We start from the raw sequence: 14,989 nt of genomic DNA, 5'->3' as shown, positions 1-14,989 counted from the left end.
CCCTGAATGACTCTTTCAGTGACAGGCAGAATCCGATACAAAGCCAGAGGAAAGAGGTTTGCCTGCTAGGACTTCCATGCGTTGTGGACATGTATCAATTATCTATATCCTTTGAACCAAGCAAAAGTTATGTGCATTCCAACCCTGATTTGACTTCAGGTCTCAGGGTATGGTATAATCCAGGGATCCCCCACCTCCGGGATCTAATACCTGATGATTTGAGATGGAGCTGATGTAATAGTAATAAAAGAAATAAAGTGCACAATAGACATAAGGCACTTGAATCATCCTGAAACCATCCCCGACCCTGTCTTTGAAAAAACTGTCTTCCATAAAATGGGTCCCTGCTGCCAAAAATGTACGGTGCCACTCCATGCAATACTCTCATATTGGAAACAATCCTATTTTTCTTAAAGAATAGCAAAGTTCCAACATAACTGATTTGAAAGTGCATAGTACAAATGATAAAAAGCAATTTTTTTCCAACATGAGAAATCAAATCAGCCTTAATTTCTGCATTTCTAGAAATGCCTTTTAATTAAAGTTATATCTGTTTTCCACTTATTTCTTGTTACTATAGCTTTGGAAAGAAACTGAGAATTCAATACATCTGATAGAAAATTAGAGGGAACTTTAATATAGATTAATTGTAAGTTGAAAAGTTTATTTATACATAATGTGTGTTAGCCTTTTCTAGTTTTTTTGGGGGGTGTCTTTTTCCTTATATGGAAAAAATGTGTGGCTTTTACTTTTTATTAAAGTCAGAAGCTTCTTCTAGCTTGCAGAAAATGATATGCAATTATCCTCTTGCAAATTGAGCTACCACAGCTGAAATTAAAACCTGACTTTCATGGGGTGTTATTCTGCAGATCAGTCCTGAGCTGAAACTGAGCTCAGTGGGATTTATGTGAACTTGAAAATTAATAAATTGGCATATTAGTTGTAAAATACAAGGAATAATTTCCTGACTTTGCCAGATGATCCATTTGGATTAGTGCCTATAAAAGTTCAACTACAGCTGTCTTCACTCAATTTATAATGAGGCCATAGCCCTTCTCCCAAGGAGTTTATTAAACTGTCCTTTGATTAATGGTGTTGCCCACCCCTCCTGGGAAGTCAAATATATAATCAATATTACAAGCCCATCCCCCCATATTACTTGGAGAACTCAAGCTGCTAGGCCACTTAACACAAATGTATCATCTAAATTCATGAACATGATAATGCTGTACAATATTTTTAATATAATTCAGTTTAGTTCAGTTCATTCTCTCAGTCGTGTCCAACTCTTTGCTACCCCATAGACTGCAGCACACCAGGCTTTCCTGTCTATCACCAACTCCTGGAGCTTACTCAAACTCATGTCCATCAAGTTGGTGATTCATCTTTCCCAGCATCAGGGTCTTTTCCAATGAGTCAGCTCTTCACATAAGGTAGCCAAAATATTGGAGCTTCAGCTTCAGCATCAGTCCTTCTAATGAATATTCAGGACTGATTTCCTTTAGGATGGGGTGGTTGGATCTCCTTGTAGTCCAAGGGACTCTCAAGAGTCTTCTCCAACACCACATTTCAAAAGCATCAATTCTTTGGCACTCAGCTTTCTTTATAGTCAGTCCAACTCTCACATTCATACATGACCACTGGAAAAACCATAGCTTTGACTAGATGGATCTTTAGTCAGCCTGTCCACTTTATATCCCAAGACTGGAGTGAAGGAGCCAGCCATGGTCTAATTAGTATCATCATAAGTGAAAAAAAATCTTTAAAAATCTTTGAATTTTTAGACATAATGCCAGTATAATCTCAGAAATAAGTCCCTGAAGTTTCATCAAATTTTCCAAGTATAACAGACAGAAGTAAGATCTGGCAACAAACATCCTGGCATTTACAGATCAGGAGAGTTTCAGAGATGCCTGAATATAAAATCTATGAGGACCAGTGTAGCTGTGATGCAAAATTATTTTTTTAAAAATTCCAGGAAATAGGAATAAAAGGAGTTGAAAGTAAGTCTGTAGCAGGCTTAAATAGGAGATGATGGGGGTTCAGGTGGGATTCCCAGATGACTCAGTGGTAAAGAATCTGCCTGCGAATTCAGGAGACATGGGAGACCTTGGTTTGATCCCTGGGTTGGGATCTTGAAGTGGCTGCCCATCCAATATTCTGGCCTGGAGACTCTCATAGACAGGGGGGCCGGGTAGGCTACAGTCCACGGGGTTGCGAACAGTCCAACACGCCTGAAGCAACAGAGCACAAGCACAGGGGCTCAGGTTCTGGCAAGACCGAGAGAGGCCACGTGGGGATTCCAATATCAGTATTCTTGAGATGAGTTAAGTGTGGAGGGCAAAGAGAAGAAAATACATGAGGAAAAAGCACCCAGAGTGTAAGCAGAGATGTGTGCACAGAAGCGAAACATTGTGATGGCCAGAGCCTGGCTGACTGCCTTGCTCAATTCCTCGCTCTACCTTCCAGCAGCTGTGCAACTTTGGGCAAGTTGCTCAACCTCCTGCTCCTGGATTTCCTCATCTGAAAAGTGGTGGTCCTGATAATAAGTGTGTTGGGAGGATTAATTGATACATATAAAGAATTTTAAATAAGGCTTGGCATATATCAAATCTTCAATCAGTGGCAGTTATTAGTATTATCTTTGGTTATTCCCCCCTCCTCATCTATTTTGTTTGTTATTTTTTGTTTGTTTTAGTCTTATTCCATCCATTCATCTGCAGTTACTTGGAAACAGCTGTGCAGCAAGAGAGTGAATTATATATTCTCCCTGTAAAAATCTCTTCTGCCCCCCAAAATTACCCTAAGAGATAGAGAATGAGCCAGCTGCCTCCCTGGTGCAATGGAAAAACAGCAAAAGAAAGAGCACTTGAGATCTGAGTTCCACTTGGAACTCTTTCAGATCTAGAAGCAGAGTTTAGATAAATCAGCCAGGTTCCATGCCACTTTTTTCGTTTGCAAAATGAGAGCATGAGTTTAAAACATAGATTCATAACTCAAAACCTAAAGAGATCATGTAAGAAATATAAACAAGTGAAGTAGTCCCAGAAGTTAGACCATAGTGAGTGGTGGAGAATCTGGCAAACTAAAAAGAATATGCCCTAACTCATGGGACCAGTTGATAGCTCTCATCTACCAATACCCAAGGAGTCAAACTTGGTATCACCCACTTTTCCCAAAATAAGCCACAAATTCTTATTTTCAATGAACTGTTGGAATTAATCAATTTAATACATTACTTGGGCAAACAAAATATGGCTGAAGACCCTTTGGTCATCCATATGTGAGCATAGATCCAAAGAACTTTCTAAAATTCTTCCTGGTTGTGATTTTCCATCATCCAAATATGATGGGATGCCCAAATAGGACATCTAGTTTCAATCCAAAGCAAACATCCTATGATCTAGTCAGCTACTTTTTAAGTTTCTAGTTTAATTGGAGAATAATGGTTTTATAGTGTTGTGCTGATTTCTGCCATATAGCATGCATAAGCTACACATATACACACATCCCCTGCTTTTAAGCCTCCCTCCCACCCCCTCGTCTTACCCCTATAGATTGTCACAGAGTACCAATCTGAGCCCCCTGTGTTATATAGCAACTTCCCAACTAACTATCTGATAGATGGTAATATGTATCTTTTTCAGTCCCACCTTCTCCTATCCCTGCTGTGTTCACAAGTTCATTCTCTACATCTGTGTCTCTATTCCTGCCCTGCAAATAGGTTCATCAGTACCATTTTTCTAGATTCCACATATATGTGGTAATATATGATATTTGTTTTTCTCTTTCTGACATACTTCACTCTGTACAACAGGCTCTAGGTTCATCCACCTCAACTGAATTGACTCAAATTCATTCTTTTTTATGGCTTAGTAATATTCCATTGTATATATGTACCACAACTTCTTTATCCATTCACCTTGTCTACAGACAAACTTTTTGATACACATGAAAATGTTCACTAACTAATAAATGGTGCAAATTGAAACTTTTGGAAATAAATTGAATGAGGTCACGTTTTTACATGCTTAAATTTTCAATGCAGGTCAGCATGGTTATGTTTGATACTGGCCAGAATACTGGAGTGGGTAGCCTTTCCCTCCTCCAGGGAATCGAACCCAGGTCTCCCACATTCAGGGGGATTCTTTACCAGTTGAGCCACAAGGGAAGCCCAACAATACTGGAATGGTTGGCCTATCCCTTCTCCAGTGGATCTTCCAAACCCAGGAATCAAACCAGGGTCTCCTGCATTACAAGAGCTATCAGGGAAGCCCCAATGTTTGATATTATTTATATCTAGAAAGTGAAACAAAAATTTACTGTTCAATTATTGTTTCATTGACCCTCATTTAATTAGATGTGACCATTGATCCAAGTGACTTTCTAATATTTCACAATATTTAGCCTCTGTGAGTGCAACTGTGGAATGCCTTTTAATGTCTGACATTGATTTAAAAACCTTAGAGCTTTTAAACAGAAGCTAGGGTGCTAGTTTGGGAAATAATTTTCTGACTATTTTTCTTTATTTCTTACTTTTTAAAAACTTCCATCATTCTATTTTAAAAAGTACTTAAACTTGTATAGTGCTACAGAAAGCTGAGAGAGAAATTTCTTTCTCTGCTGCTGCTGCTGCTAAGTCGCTTCAGTCGTGTCCGACTCTGTGCGACCCCATAGACGGCAGCCCAACAGGCTCCCCTGTCCCTGGGATTCTCCAGGCAAGAACACTGGAGTGGGTTACCATTTCCTTCTCCTTCTTTCTCTAGAGATAGATATAGAAATCCAACCACATATTTTGTGCTTCTGAAATTATTTATCCCCCCTGCAATCTTCTTTGGCAAAGATATAATTACCTCAATTAAAAAAAAAAAAAGAAGTTGAAAAAGGCATTTGGCACACAAATCTCTGCAGTGCATTCACTGAAATGATAAGCAAAACTCCTTCTAAATAACAAATGATATTTAAAGAGTGGCTTTCTTTGAAATAAATCATATCCCAAATCCAGGAGATCAGGTTATACACACTTAAGAACACAAGCATTTCCTTTCATTTACTTGCAAAATCAAGAACTTTAGCTCCTATTAAATACCAATGAAAAAAAGTGTTGCAAGTTTGCTGATAAGAATTCTAGAATATAATAAAATTAGAAGCTTTTCACATAGTTTTTTTTTTTTGTTGTTGTTGTTGTTAATGGTAGATGCACAAGTAACAGGCAGTTGGAAAGTAGGATGTGGGAAACCACTGAGCAAAATAAAATAAAAGATATTTAAAGGACAGAATGAGAAATTGCAAATTATACCATGGCAGAAACTAATGTCAACTTCTGTGTAAAGATTAATGTGAATTTATCAAAGTACTTTGGGTTAATGCAAATATAATATATAATTTTAATGAAAGCTTTACCAAAAAAAAAAAAAACCATTGCTTAGTACAAACTTTGAAAAAATCTTTTGTGGACTTCTTTTATAGTAACAAGGGCAGATTTCTTTACTTTTATTTTTTCAATTAATAATATATGAAGACTCTCCAGTTAGGCATGTGGCCACCTTCCATCAGAAAGTGAAATATTCTCAGCAAATGGCTATAATTCCCTTTATATGTCTAAAACATAAAAATATTATTTAGAACTCTGCCTTTGCCATCTGGTTGATTGAATCTAAATAGATTCATCTGAAGTCTTAGCAATGATAAGCTTCATCTGAAATTTTGGCAGTGATATGGGGTTAGAATCAAAGTCTCTACAATTTTCACGGGGTAGGAGTTTTTTGACGTCGACTGTGTACAGATTGGTTGAACTAACGTATGGCCTTTATTCTGCCATTTCATTTAACGTGTGTTTGTGACACAGTATTTATGATTCAGCAATGTCAAAGCTGAAAATATATTGTTCCTCACATACAGTACAACCTCAAATAAAGTGCACCTCTTGATGGATGCCAGTCAGACACGATGTATTTGAAAAAAAAAAAAAAAAAAAGCAAAAACTAAAACAGTGCAAAAGGCCACTGAGCACAGACACGAATGAAAAGGTGGTTTTGAGCAACAGCACCGAGACCTCCAGGGACTTTCCTTTTCAGCCCATACCAGTCTTAAAAGTCAATGCATGCCTTTTAAATATCATGATTCATAACACATTCTTTACACAATCATGGAAATGTGGCTGTGTGGTCGGAACAACAACAAAAGAAATCAAATGAAACTTAGATCCTGTTTGTACCTTCACAAGGTAAAAGGTAAAATAGGCGATATTTTCTGAATAGATGTTTTAAGTGCCAAGAACTATGCTAAATAGTTTATATGTATTATTCCAGTTAAAACTAACCTTACAAACCTACTAGCTAAGTATTCTCAATATGCCTGATGACAGATGATGGGACTAGAGCTCAGGAAGAAGTAAAGTAACTTGCCTGAAGGTAAATAATTTTCCAGAAGGCAAAAAACAACCTTAGCAAGCAAAAGAGCCAAGCCTGACTCCTAGTCCCTTCTTTTGATCATTATGCTAGTCTGGCAGACAATTTAAGTCAGATAATTTAACTTCTTCAGAAACATCCTAGTTAATCCAAGGATAAAGATCTTCTTCGCTTGTCTTGCTAGATTTATTTGTCATTGGTAAGGTACTGATGAGACTTGACCTCGGAGAAATCCAAAAAGATCATCTTTTTATCCTGTTGTGTTTTTTGTAATCACCAGAGCCCTTCATTTAAAAAATCAGGGAAAAGAAAGTAACACCTGTCATATTCAGGGGCAATGCTTTGGTAGGCGTAACTTGTTACCCCCGTGGTTTATTATTTCCATTTTCCTTCATACAGAACCCACTGCTGCTCCCACAGATGTCAAGGCTACAAGTGTATCTGTGTCAGAGATTCTTGTTGCATGGAAACATATTAAAGAGAGTCTAGGAAGACCACAGGGATTTGAGGTATGAACAGAATTCTTGAAAATAAGCCTTATTATTTCTGTTGCCATTGTTTTCTCCTGAAGAGATGGTTTGGTGACACTTTAACAAGATTACATTCCTTTGAAATTTTGCTCTATGGAAAATAAGAAATATACTATTTTACTGATATTATGCTGCTCATTAGCTGCCTTATTTTTCAGAATAGTAGTTTCCACAGCACCAGGCAAAGGTTTTTAAAAAATGAAAATAGATAGACCTTAACATGAAAACCAGGACCTACCAGCTGCTATTTACCAGTATCCAATTCCAGTTAAAAATATTCTTGTGTATTTCTGTCTCATAATTTAATGTATAAAACAAGGTTTCCTACTATACTGTTCATGGCACATCTTACCTCCTATGCTAACTTCTCCAATTTGCTTGAAACTTGGTAACCTGTACCTGTTTACTCAAATGGCTTTTTGCCCTTAAATTGTGTTGTTTTTAAACATAGTTATGCCAGCCTTATAATGGTGAACATTTTATAACAATTCATTGACTTCAGTAAAATTTTAGCCTCCACATGGACTCAAGGTCTGCAGGCAGTTTGTGAACTGGAGTATGCCACAAAAACTAGATCCCACGCTTTCATCCTGCTCTTATTGTTCCCTTTGCCAGTGAGGCATAGGATTAGAGGGGTAACTTACAAAATACAAAGAAGTAACATCCAATCCAAGATCGTAACTGTCTTTAAACTTTTAATGTTTACTTTTCTTCTGTTTAAACTCCCACTTACAGAAAATCATCTTGATTTTTGAACAAAGATGTAATATAAGACTTGTATACCAACATAGTTTCCAGGCTAAAAATCACCTTTCTTTAATCTATTTGTGTTTTCAAATAATGCCTAAGAGTTATTTGATTAATATATGACTTGCTTTCGATAAAGATTACTGTGATTGGGAGTTTATACAATCTTCCTAAGAGTTACAGCAAAGGACATTTATAGAAAAACATTACTTATAAGTATCGTGGATTTATTTCTATAATTTTGCTTCAATTCATTATTTGGCAATAATTCAATATGTATCATACCAGGATCACATGTTTGTTTTATTAAAATCTCTTTTTCTCACTATTCGTGCTGCAGGGACCATGTCTGTTTACCAGTGAATCTAAGGGCTGTGAATGCAATAAGTATTTGTTGAATGAGTGAATACGCTTCACGGTCAACCCCTTTTTGTCCCTCTGTAGGAGACATGGGAATGGCATGCCCAGCTCCCCTTCACTGGGCCAGGGCGACATCCCCCAACTGCTGAGAACATTGGCTGTATATTGAGAATTGTCCTCCACCGTTATTACCTGAAAAGATACCTTCCTCATAATCGGGCAACCCTAGGTCAATTACACTGATTGAAACTCCTCCCTTGATTCAAGGAGGAAACAACTTAATGGTGCACATTATTATCCGGAGCCTTTGTCATGCACATCAGACCAAGGCTAGATTATCTGGGACCCCATTCTCGCTCAGTTCCCTCTCTTTCCCCATCCTCTTCTCCTCCCTTCCTTATAGATATTTACCTGCAAGCCTTCTCAATAAATCACAATGATCAAATCCCTCTCTCCAGGACTGCTTCTATGGAACCCAATCTAAAACAACTACACAAGCATAGGTCCAACTGGAACATTGAATCAGAACATCTGGTGTACATACTTATAGAAAGTCAGAGTGTATTCTGTTGTACAGAACACTGAGGATTCAGGCTTCTACATCTCAAAGTGGTGTTCCTCTCACACAGCCAGATCTTCAACTTTTTTCCCCTGTCTGTACGAATAGTGTGACATTCATATTCCCACCATGATTCACCTGTAATAACAGCTATTATCAGTGCTTCCCTGACAGCTCAGTTGGTTAAGAATCCGCAGGGGACCCTGGTTCAATTTCTGGGTTGGAAAGATATGCTGGAGGAGGAGTAGGCTACCCACTCAAATATTCTTGGGCTTCCCTTGTGGCTCAGCTGGCAAAGAATCTGCCTGCAATGTGGGAGACCTGGGTTTGATCCCTGGGTTGGGAAGATCCCCTGGAGAAGGGAAAGGCTACCCACTCCAGTATTCTGGCCTGAAGAATTCCATGGACTCCATGCATCCATGGGGTCGCAAAGAGTCAGACACAACTGAGTGATTTTCACTTTCAGCTTTTTCATATTCCCACCATGATTCACCTGTAATAACAGCTTCTCCAGAAATCACATAAGATCTAGATTTGTGCACAATCCTTCTCTTTATAAATATAAATCACCATTCATTCAACAAATATTTATTGGAGGCATACCAAGTAACAGACACTCAGCTAGATGCTAGGGATAAAACAATGAGCAATTTGAAGTCCCCATTTTCATGATGCTTATGTTGTAGTAGGGAATGCCAACAATAAAGAAGCTAACAAATAAATATGTGGTATAATTTCAGTTGCTGATGTATACTCTGCAAAAAGAACTGCTCAAGAAGGTAGCATCGACTCTGTTGACTATAGAGGTTTGAAGAATCACAGTTCCCAGGTTGTGACATTTGACATGATCATATGAGAGATAGGGGGTGGGGGGCAGAGAGAATAGCGAACTCAAAGACTCTTACTTAAAAGCATCCTGACCTTGTTCAAAGAACAGAACAGGAGTAGTATTGGTGAGATAGCAGTGAACAACAGGGAGAGTGGTAGTGTGATGAAGAAAAATGGCCAGGACAAGAACAGGTTGGGTGGAATCAGTCTTGGGAACCACAGGGACTTTAGATTTCATCTTCGGTATAAGGAAAAACCATGAAAGGATTATGAACAAAGAAAGTCAAGCCAGGATCTGACTCATATTTTAAAAGGGTCTCTTGCTCTAGAAGGTAAAGAATAGACTCTAGAGAGGACCTCAGGAGATCAGTGGAAAAGCAGTCCTTCCGACCTAGTGGATGATGACTTTGCTCTTAACTAGAACAGTAGCAATGGAATCGATGAAACATGACCTTTTAAGATATATTTTGAGTGGAACTGTGACAAGATTTGATTATGAATTGGATGTGGACTATGACAAAGAGAGAAGTCAAAGGTAATTCCAGAGCTATTTGACCCAAGAAACTGGGTGAATGACAAATCACTCACACACATAAGGAAGTCACGGAGAAGAGCATATTTTAGAGAAAAAATAGATATTAAAGATTCTGGGTTTGATTTGTCAAATTTTATACACATTTTTGTTTCAAAAAAAGTTATCATTAAGTCTTGTTTTAAGAGAAAGTTTAGAGATAGAGCTATCACTCTGAGGATTCATCAGTATATTAAGGGTATTTATACATGTGCTAGCCGAGATCATTGAGTATTGATAAAGATGTCTGAGGATTGAGCCCTAGAGTCCCTGACCATTTGGAACAGAAGAAAGAAAGAGGATATGGCCAAAGAAACTACAGGAGACACGAAGAAGTTCAAAAGCCAAGAAAATAATTTTAAGATGGTGTGTTCTACTGAGTCTAACAAAAGCTGTTAAGAAATTCAGAATAGTGAGGCCTGAGACTGTCCAATGGATATAGCAATGCAGAGATCCTACTGACCACAGTGATGCCAATGATCAAGGTTTGACTAAAGAATAAGGTCAAGATCACTCCGGAACTACACTCAAGAGTGTCAGAGCACAAAGTTTTTGCTAAATCTATATTATTCAAAATGACAACTTACAAGCAAAAATGGAATATCCTTAAAGATATAAGTGAATAGGGATTAATCAAATTCTGAAGCAATCATCACATGACTGAATTCTTAATTATAATAAATCAAGGCAAATTCTGACAACTAGTTTTATATGTTGAAACAACACAGAATCCATGGGCACAATAGCAGTTATACTATTTTATAGTACATTATAAATTGAAGTTTTAAAAAGATGGCATCTTGTCACCAAAAATAATCAATATCTTATTAATGGGAGTATCAAATGTATGCTTTTATGATCAGAAAATAACTAAAACCTTCAAGACCACCATGTTGGTTAAAAATCCACCTTTCAGTGTGGGGTACATGGGTTCACTCTCTGGTCAGGGAACTGAGTTCCCACATGCTTCAGAGCAACCGGGCCCTTGCGTGGTGATTACTGAGCCCCCAGGCCACAACGAGAGGTGTATGCTCTGCAACTAAAGATTCACATGATGCAGCAAAAGATCCTGTGTGCCACAACTAAGATCTACTGCGGCCAAATAAAAGACAATAATTGAAAACCTTATATAATTCAATGGCCAAATATGACACTGTTATTTTAAACAAAATATAGGCAGCAAAGATTGTTTATAAATATATACTATCTCATAATTGCATAGATGCATGTAGATTTTTAAAATATGATATAAGTGAAACTTAGCAGCATTACTCTCCCACCCTCTCTTTTTCTGCCCTCTCCCTCCCTTTAAAAAAAACCCTCTACCTCTGTTCTTCACCTTACCACTTCAGAGCTTACTGTTGTCATTGACTCCTCATCTTTTTAAAAAACCAATACAATATTGTAAAGTTAAATAAAATAAAATTTTAAAATAAATAAATAAATAATATATCCTCAACTAAATATTTATAAAACTTACTAACCCCTAAAACTTAATGTTTCATCGCCTCGCTGTCCCCCTCCTGTATTGCATCCCAATCACAATATTGTTATATTTACCAATAGTGTAATTCCAAGCATAGTGACAGTGAAGCAAGTACATGCTTTTGTCACCAAAGTAATGAGACTAGTTTTAAACTGTCAGTCCTCTGGGTAATTTTTCTAGCTCACATTGCAGTTTTACCTGCAATGTTTAAAGCAGTTACTTTAAAAGCACTAACGGTGTGCCATTTTGAAAATAGTGGAGACGGTGTTTCGGGCCAGCTCTCTTGTTTTTCCTGAATTGAATGTGTGAGTAAGAGAGAAAAGGTTTTGCTGTTATGAATACTTCATCCTAATGAATACAAGTAAGTAAGTAAAATAATATATGTAGGTAACAGTATATATAGCTAGCAATACATGCAGAAATGCAAAGTTCCTTTAAGGAACAGAAGGAGAAGGAGTAACTAGACCTTGATGAACAGTGGTATAAGTAGAATTTAAAGCAGTCAGAATTAGGTGAGCAGAAACAGATTATAAAGGGATAAATAGATCATGAGAAGAGTTTGTATTTTATTTCAAATACAATGAAAAGCCATCAGGGCAATTTTAGGAGGAGACTGACAATGTCTGATTTACATTTTTTAAGATATTACTCTGACTGCTGTTCCATGCAGAATAAAAGGGCAAGAGGAGAAAGGTCAGGAGTCGAATCAGGAGGTTATTGCAATAATCCATGCAAGAAATTATGATAACTTAGACTAAGGTCGTAAGAGTGAAGCAGGAGGAAAGTAGACTTATTTTAGAGGCAGGGCTGGCAGAATTTCCTGATTGATCAGACATGGAGGGAAGGAAAATGATGATTCTCATATCGGGCTTGGTCAGATGGATGCATAGTGGTGCCATTTATTAAGTAATAACAATAACAATACATTTTTAAAAGGGAAAACCTGTACAAAGAAGAGATTTGAAAGTGGAAAATAAAGAAGTGTGTTTCAGCTAAAAATCAAATTTGCGATGCCTAGTGGATATCTAAGAGAATAAGTCAAATAAACAATAGGCTAAGTGAGTTTACAGTCTAATTAGGAGATCAGAGCTGAAGACACAAGGGGGCAATCACAGGGCTGGTATATAAAACCTTTCTACTACATGAATGGACAAATTTCCAGAAAGGGGAAAGAAGAGGAAACAAGAAGAGATATGAAGGGAGAGATTGCCTGTGACCTGGTGCACTCAGCATATAGAGGTTTAGCTGAAGGAAAAGAATCATCAAGGAGAGATCAGCTTGATGGGGGGAAAATCAGGTGTGTGAGGGATCAAAGAAAGTAAAAGAGCTAATCAAAAAGAAGCAAATGGTCAGTTGTGTTTAAACTTGCTAAGAAATCAAGTGAGATCAAAGCAAAAAAGTGTCTAATTGTTTAGAGGTCACTGGTGATCTTCTGAAAAATTTCACAGTTAAATGAATGATCAATATCCCTTATGTTACCAATTTAGTTACGTACAACAGGCAATGGTTGGGGGGGGGACTCTTTTTTTAAGATATAAAATACCCTTAAGATCAAGCACTATGCTATGCTATGCTAAGTCACTTCAGTCGTGTCCGACTCTGTGCAACCCCATAGACAGCAGCCCACCAGACTCCCCCGTCCCTGGGATTCTCCAGGCAAGAACACTGGAGTGGGCTGCCATTTCCTTCTCCAATGCATGAAAGTGAAAAGTGAAAGTGAAGTCACTCAGTCATGTCCGACTCTTAGAGACCCCATGGACTGCAGCCCACCAGGCTCCTCCATCCATGGGATGTACCTGTATGTAGTTTACTTGGCTCTGAAATGTTTGTGTTTTCTCTTCTATTAATCTTGGGAGGCTACCCCCAAGCAAGGTCATTTAGAAGGAAGATGGAGCAATAGTCATCAAAGGCAATAAAGTCCTTAAAGCCCTTATAGCATCACTTGATCTCCCCTGCTGAGTGCTCCTCACTATGCTCTCCTTCCCCTGTTCTCACTCAGTGCTCCTGGGTTGACTCACAGCCTGACTCTGATTGTGACCCAGATTGTCAGATCCGAATCGTGTTTGTCCCTGGTCTGAGTTTCTGTGTGTTTTGTCTGGATCTCAGTTATCATTTCTTACTCATTCATTTATTTATCCATGTGATAGTTGTTGAATACCTGCTTTGTTTTGGTGCAGTGCGTGGGGTAAACCAATAAGTAAAATAGACAAGGTCCCTGCCTTTAGGAAGCTCACAGTCTAGCAAGGGAAACTCTTATTTCACTTTCCTTCATTTTTGTTTTTTTGGGATTTTATTGTTGTTGTTTGGTAAGTCCTGGCAGCTCCTTTTGTTTAATGAAACGGTTTTGACATTCTTTTTCCTGATGAAGCCAGACCTATAGGGCAGGAGTAAGGATCTCAGTGGGAGGGTTTCCCTGACACCATCTGTCAATTTCCTACCTACAGTTGGCATTGTTGTCTTTTATAAGGAAGCCTCCATTACATCTTAATTTAGGAAGTAATGAATCAAGCATTTTGACTTAAACTATAGTCATCAGCAACTAACACTTGCAAATACATTAACCAAGTAATTCAAATCAAACTGATTAATTTTTGTTATTAAAATGATTAATTGCTCTAACAGAATGGTCAAAACAATTGATATAGTAGAAATAACAATGCATAAAGACAGGGTCAGAATGATGACAGCCCCTAGCTCGACAGAAAATAAAATGACTTTACAGTAAAGGGCTTCAGGAAATTTTAGTAATGTCATCCCTTTTAATTTATAAGTGGGTCCACCTATGGAATTTCTGAATGTCACAATTAGGCTAGATTAGAACTCTGTTACGAGTTCTAATAGGTGGTCTTTTTACCTAGCTTTTAAAACTGCCTTCTATAAATCTAGTATTACCTCACAAAAATTGCCATCTGAGGGAAAGAGTATGAAATCACAAATACAGATACCAATCCATCTAATTATATTTTACAAATATTTGAACTGTTTGTTGACATTATCTTAAAACCACCCGTTTGAGAAGTTTGATTACTTACATGGAAGTAGCTTGAAATTTCATGGCTACAGAGACTAAACGCAGAAATCGTTGACATTGAGATATGTGAAATTTCTAGCTCTGACATGCAGCATGATTGAAAATCAGAAGTGAGCTATATTTATGGAATGATTTTGATTTTTGAATTACCATGACTATCCCATCTGGATTGCCATCCCTGTCACTGGCCCATGCAGGTAAATTATTATATTCAGTTTGGAATTTATGAACCCACCAGCATTAAGTGTCCTGTGAACAGTAATTCCTGAATCCTAGAGCAGAACCTCTCAAGCTTTTCTGAGAAAATCAGTATTTTATGTGCATCCAAAATCAGAACAGATGCCAGTATAGCCAAGAAAAAAAAAGGAAAGAGTCAGTCGCTCAGTCCTGTCTGACTCTTTTTGACCCCACGGACTATATAGCCCACCAGGCTCCTCTGTCCATGGAATTCTCTAGGCAACAATGCT

General features: G+C 37.8%; 1 protein-coding gene across 1 annotated transcript in view; it reads left to right on the top strand.

Moving 5' to 3' along the window:
- CNTN5 (contactin 5) overlaps positions 1–14,989 on the top strand; it is a 1,678,169-nt gene that overhangs the window by 1,625,517 nt on the left and 37,663 nt on the right. The window contains exon 22 of the mRNA XM_086338280.1: positions 6,810–6,919. Coding sequence (XP_086194406.1) covers positions 6,810–6,919 — 110 coding nt within the window. The remainder of the gene's footprint in view (positions 1–6,809; positions 6,920–14,989) is intronic.

The sequence above is a fragment of the Bos grunniens genome, chromosome 15, assembly GCF_055505025.1.
Source record: "Bos grunniens cultivar Pamir isolate PY7600 chromosome 15, Bosgru_T2T1.0, whole genome shotgun sequence".
In the NCBI taxonomy this organism is placed as follows: Eukaryota; Metazoa; Chordata; class Mammalia; order Artiodactyla; family Bovidae; genus Bos; species Bos grunniens.
The sequence above is the reverse complement of the archived record's forward strand: the minus strand, read 5'-3'. Positions and strand labels throughout refer to the sequence as shown.